This window comes from Oncorhynchus gorbuscha, linkage group LG11 (genome assembly GCF_021184085.1).
Source record: "Oncorhynchus gorbuscha isolate QuinsamMale2020 ecotype Even-year linkage group LG11, OgorEven_v1.0, whole genome shotgun sequence".
Taxonomy (NCBI): domain Eukaryota; kingdom Metazoa; phylum Chordata; class Actinopteri; order Salmoniformes; family Salmonidae; genus Oncorhynchus; species Oncorhynchus gorbuscha.
In genome coordinates, this window is record NC_060183.1 from 46,316,019 (window position 1) to 46,322,768 (window position 6,750).

Below are 6,750 nucleotides of genomic sequence, written 5' to 3' on the forward strand. Positions count from 1 at the left end.
TTAGTGTTTTTTGAATAGCCATTACTGGTTCAAGGTCTCTTCGGCATCATTGCCAACTGTGATAACAGGCAGCCTCTACCCACTTTGCTCGATGGGATATGTAGTGGTTTTGCCAACACAGCCAAATATGTCCACAGTCTTGTATCCATAACCTAAAAAAAATAACGACTCTACATAGCGTCAATTGCTACTATGAATGGCTAAATTACTTCCGGATATGGAGCTTCTCCTCCTCACCACTTTATACTCGATACATAAGATCCATTCCGAGGTTCCAAGCCGGGTTTTGATATGGCCGCCACAGACAGGAGTCGGTCGTTGTTGGATTGGCTGAAGTAGCATGGTACAGAGACGGAGCCTTGTCCGATTCAATTCCATCAGTAGAGCGCTAGGCGCGGTACTGAGGTTGTATACTGTCGCTAGACGGAGTGCGGAGCGTGGTAGCGGCAGTTACGGAGGACTTTTGTGAATTTTCTGATTCGGAACATGAACTTCATATCAACCAGACATCGGCCCAGGTAGTCAGCTAGACACGTTAAGCATTAAAAGTGAACAGAGCAAACGGTAATTGCAAAGGTTTTCATGCATACCTTCATATGACTGAGGGCGGTGCTCGCTTCTCATAAGACAATTTAATATATGTCATATTTCAAAACTGTTTCGCTGAAGTCCTGGAATTTGTTCATTCTCTGAAGAAGTCCTGGAATTTGTTCATTCTCTATCCACCCCCCCTTGTTTTACCTTCCCCTTCTATTCGTCAAGTGTGAGACTCCTAAAGATTTCAATTGCAGCTGCTGCAAGGCAGTAGGTCTTTGAAACAGCATTCGATAGCCACTGGACTTGCCTCATCGCGGAGTTTTTGACTCCTCATCATGGGGTATAGTGTACAAACTGCAAGAAGTGGAAGAAGAGGAGTCACAGGATACTTACTGCAGATGATCACCATATCTTTCGTTTTGCTAATTGCCCTCGTGGATATCGGATCTGCTCAAGGTAAGCGATCGAATTCATACCTGCATGCGGAACAAAAGCTCCAGCGCTCGAGTGTTTTGCGGATGGCCAAAGTCGAGGATTTGTGCTGGATTTTTGCAACAACAGAAAATCATAGTTCGCTGACACCGTAAATGAATAGCATAGACTTGTCCATTTCTGCCCAACAAAATATAAGAATCCCAGAGTCGCATACCTTATAGAGTGAAAAATATAGTCACCGCTGTACTATGGTGCGCTCTGGGATATTTACACAGTTAATTACCGTTTCTTCCATATCGACTACTGGAATGTGGTGGATATCGACGTTTTTCAAATGTGTTTATTACCTAAGTGTAAGGCTATGCGTTAAAAGGACACAACTTCAATAAAGCTTTTGCTTGGTGTAAACAGACCTGACCATAGCCATTTTTGCTCAATTTTAAGATACTTTTAATCGTTTTTGTTGTTGTTATATACACGAAAGATAAGCAAGCTACACCTGAGTCATCCTAGTCACAATATGTTTGTTTAGACTATCCCTCTCTCGCGCGCTGCAGACACACACACACACACACACACACAAACACGCAGTTGACTTCAACTTTGGGTGCGGATCAAAGTGCGCGGGACGTCTTATATCGAGACATTAAAAAAATAATATTCTCCGGCATTTTACATAGTAGCCTAGGCCTTAAAAAGCAATTGAAAATATTTCGTTTAAGGAACGTTGACTCTAACCCTATCAGCAAAATTCAATAACTGCCCGTGGAGGCTTAATTATATTTCATCATACTCTTAAGGGGCAGTTTGAAATTTACTGGTCCAACTTAAAGTGTCAAAAGAACTGCACCTGTCTCCCCAACATTTAAAAGAAACTGCACACACTCCCCCCTCGTAGAGTTAACTCAAAATCATGTTTAATACCACAAATAATAACTGTAGGGACCCGGTGTTAATAAACGTGGATATAGAATTTCCCACTTCAGCATGATTTTGTGGTGCAGGCGATGCTACTCAGGGCTACAGGCCAGAAGGTTGAGGGTTCTCACCAACTACCACAGACAAGCTCCCTCTCCCTGCCTGTTTCATTACACTACAATCAGAGCCGGCTGCAGACAAAATCAGCTAGGGGGAAATCAGATTTTCACATTTTTTATGCCATATTTATAATTATATCAAATATATACACCACACAACCAACAAACACACCGACTTTGGTCACTTCAATATCATGGTTTGTGTTTTCAACACAACAATAAATAGACTATGACAATCTTGACAAACAGAAAATACATCCCTTCCTACCTTGTAGGCCTACCCAGTATCCAAATGTCATTCAACTTTTTGGTGTTTGTTGTTTCATCAAATGGCACAGTTTGGATTGATTGGTTTTATTTGTCAGTTTAAAAAAATGCATATATTTACACACAATATTTTTTACAAGTGACCGGGATTGCACTATAAAGTCGGGAACTTATTTCCATTGTGGTCCCTATTTTTTTGTACATAAATACAGTGCCTTCAGAAAGTGTTCACACCCCTCAATTTTTTTGACATTTAGTTGTGTTACTGCTTGAATAAAAAAATTGATTACATTTAGATTTTTTGTCACTGACCGACACACAATAAATACCCCATAATGTCAGTGGAATAATGTTTTTAGACATTTACTAAAAATGAAATGCTGAAATGTCTTGAGTCAATAAGTATTCAACCCCTTTGTTATGGCAAGCATAAATAAGTTCAGGAGTAAAAATGTCCTTAACAAATCACCTAATAAGTTGCATGGACTCATTCTGTGTGCAATAATAGTGTTTAACATTATTTTTGAATGACTACCACATCTCTGTACCCCACACATACAATTATCTGTACGGTCCATCAGTTGAGCAGTGAATTTCAAGCACAGATTCAACCACAAAGACCTGGGAGGTTTTCCAATGCCTCACAAAGAAGGGCACCTATTGGTAGAGGGGTAAACGTTTAAAAGGCGGACATTGAATATCCCTTTGAGCATGGTGACGTTATTAATTGCCATTTGGATGGTGTATCAAGACACTCAGTCACTACAAAGACACAGGCGTCCTTCCTATCTCAGTTCCCGGAGAGGACAGAAACCGCTCAGGGATTTCACCATGAGACCAATGGTGACTTTAAAACAGTGGGAGTTTAATGGCTGTGATAGGAGAAAACTGAGGATTGATCAACAACATTGTAGTTACTCCACAATACTAACCCAATTGACAGTTTGAAAAGAAGGAAAGAATAGCAAATATTCCATAACATGCATCCTGTTTGCAACAAGTCCTGAATACAAAGTGTTATGTTTGAGGCAAATCCAATAATATAAAACATTGCTGGATACAACTGTCCATATTTTCAAGCATAGTGCAGCATGTTATGGGTACATTTCTAATCGTTAAGATCTGGGGAGTTTTCAGGATATAAAAATAAACAGAAGGGAGCTAAGCACAGGCAAAATCCTATAGGAAAACTTTGCTCAGTCTGTTTTCCACCAGACACTGGGAGATGAATTCACCTTTCAGCAGGATAATAACCTACAACACAAGGACAAATCTACACTGGAGTTGCTTACCAAGAAGACAGTGAATGTGCCTGAGTGGCGAGTTACAGTTTGGATTTGAATACTTATGTAAATGAGATATTAAAAAAAACAAAAAAAAACATGTTTTCACCTTATTATTATGGGGTATTGTGTGTAGATGAGAAAACAAAAAATCTATTGAATCAATTTTGAATTCAGGCTGTAACACAAAAAGTAGAATAAGTCAAGGGGTATGAAGGCACATAGTAAGAGTCAGGCTTACCCAGTAGTGACGTTTTGATAACTGTGAACATCTCTCTAGGAAAAGGAGACTTTAATCAATATATTTGCCTGTATTTACTCCCCCAAAAATGAAATGCTAATTAGCTGCTAAAGAACTACAAATGCCATGATGATCTGGGTGAGACGGTCAAATCGAGGCAAAGGTAAGAATCTCTGGTTTAACTATCACACATTAGCTAAATGTGGTAATTAATAAATTGGCAACATTTCTTGAAATGGACAATTCTGTGAACTGTGTTGTGCAAGTTTTAAATTGACACAATACCTGTTAGCAAAGGTGTCAGCTAGCAATGACGTGCAGGAGCTTGCAGGGGATTGTAGTTTTGCATGTCTACTTTGATGCTAATTAGCATTTTATTAGCATTAGTCTGAGACTAAGTAGAGCCGAATATATTGATAAAAGTCACCATATCCGAGAGAGATTAACATGATTATGAAGACGTCACGCCAGGGTACGCCTACACGAAGCACAGCGCTTATTTTAAGTGTTTTTAAAATACCATGTGGGGAAAAATGAACGGTGGAAAAATTATTGTAACCATTTCCCTGTTTTACTGCTAGGTTTTATGGGTATTATGACACCTCCAATGTGGGGCTCTATTACATAGATAGACAGATTACAGAGAAGCAGACAAAAAACTGCTCGACCTCCAGATGAGTATGAGAGGGGAGTTTAAGTACAATTCTTGTTTTGCTTGGTTTTAGATGTTTGGGGCTGCTGGTGGACCATGATGTGTAGGCATTTATCAATGAAACTGGACTAGCCCACCTTCCAGAGTCTTTAGGGTGTCTGTAGCTAGGTTTCCATTCAATTGGCGACAGATTTACATGTGAATGTTTTTTTTTAAATCCCGTCAGAGTTGTTTCCATCAAATTGACTCCTTGAGGATAAAAGTCTGGGCATAAATACATCGTGCACATAAAACATGTATTTTGGTATTAAATTCCCATACCGAAAACAAAACAAAAGAAGTTAAATTAGTTTCCATGGCATTTTCAACTCTAGGCCTGCTGATGCTTTTGTCACAAAAAAATGTTGCGTAGGTATAGGGAATGTACCCACTCTGGTGTTGACATTGGCGCTCTAGCCAACAGCCGGCAGATACAGTGCGGGTAGAGCCTACTGCATGACGAATGCAATATTATTTTATTTGTCAAACATCACCAGAACAAGACCCTCAATATTTATTGGAAAGGAGCATCACGACGACCGTGCACGTTTACCACCCCGTGAAGTCCCTCGTAACTTATTTCTTCTGTAGCCTAATAAACTACATGCTTTCCCGTGATGGCATAAACAAATAAATGATCCGACTTGTATACATACTTTGCTCCCTTAAAAAGGTTGGATGGAAACCTGGTTAACGTCAAGTCATTTTGAGGACACTGGAATTCTATTTTATGTATCTGAATAACTGGGCCTTGTTGGGAGCATATGAAGCCACATTGCTATAGGACGACTAGGGAGAATGATGCTCTGCAACAGACAGCGCATCTCAGTATCAGAAGTAAAAATACAGCCCTTTCTAGACCTTCTAAACTGTCGAGTGTAGACCCACAACTGATCCAAATGGAATAAAACGTTCAAATCACAGGGCTTTTGCGCCGTTATTCAAATGACATTTTCACTGCATCCTGGAGTAGAATTTTGTACTCCCTTGAAAACAATAATGCAACTATTCATTGCAATGTGGCGTTGTCGGCTAGTCTATGCATTATGTTGTCCCTGAACAAGATCAATAGAGGAGCTGTTTGAGCTGTGCGTCTCACGTCTTCACTGCTCTTTCATGCTCCGCGATGCACCTGGCCACACTGATTTGATGTGTGGAACGATTGCTAGTCAGCCTATTGCAGATCTGGACAAACAATCCACCTAGCACTATTGTCACTATGACTGGTGGACAGCGGGTGGGATAGACATACTGGACTATATTGACCTGGGGTATAGTACAAGCTAGCGCAGAAAAGCATAGTGCAAAAGGGAAGTACCAAAACACCTTGATATAAGGGAGGTACATACAAGCAGATGAGGACATTTAGCTAGGATGGAAGACATTATATAGTAAAACCTGCAAACGAGCAAACGTAAACCAGGAATAAAACGCATTACCCTCCCCTGTGCCCAATAAAAGAAATCACACAACCCTCCCCAAAACAAAACAAAACGTTTGACAACCCCCCCCCCGGTAAATTTCAATCTGTCCTTAATATCAGCTTTTTGCAACTATGAGTTAGATCAATCTCAGCGTTGGATTTTAATGCACTCATAGACTTTCATAATGAGGTATAGTTGTCGCCTGTTGTTGTGGATTTTCATCGCCTTTCATTTTCCTCTTCCCTCCATTATTCCCTCTTTCTTCCATCTCTCACACTTGTTGAAAGGATGGTAAAGTTCAGGGTCATAGGTCACTGCCTCATCCATCAGGAGAGTTGCTCTTCTCACATCTGTTGTCCCTGGATATTCACCTGCAGCTGTCTGAACAGTGGTAGGCCCACAACGCTGAGGCTAGTCATTGGTCAACAATAGTATTGGAAGGCTTTATTGGTTACATACAGTGTAACGTTTCAATGGTTGAATGTTATTAATTCCAGATGGTTCTGATTTTTGTTTTGTTTTTGGCTTGTATCCTTCTTCATTATTTTCCTGCATGCTGCCATTTCATTACAGTATATTAAAGGATGTTTCTTTAAAAATAGCAGTCAAATCTCAAATAGCATGCAGACTGCTTCGAACACCAAAACCCATTTACCAAATCCATTCCCAACTGAGCTGGATTGTCTGTCAAACAAAAAAAGGCAAAAAACCATCCTCTAGGGTGTGTTGAATGTGCATCCCTGTGTGTGTGGTTTTTTCTCCGGAGGCAGGTGGGTGGCCTCTTTCTTACCATAGATGCATTGTGAATATCCCAAACACATTCACGCACACATAA

At 40.2% G+C, this 6,750-nt stretch overlaps 1 protein-coding gene across 3 annotated transcripts in view; it reads left to right on the plus strand.

Annotated features, from left to right (window-relative positions):
• Positions 1–312: 312 nt before the first annotated feature.
• unc5cb (unc-5 netrin receptor Cb) overlaps positions 313–6,750 on the plus strand; it is a 198,600-nt gene continuing 192,162 nt past the window's right edge. For all 3 annotated transcript variants that reach the window (XR_006841296.1, XM_046369828.1, XM_046369829.1), the window contains exon 1: positions 313–993. Coding sequence is in view for 2 of the 3 variants with exons in the window: in XM_046369828.1 (XP_046225784.1) it covers positions 873–993 (121 nt within the window). In the remaining variant the exon portion in view is untranslated. The remainder of the gene's footprint in view (positions 994–6,750) is intronic.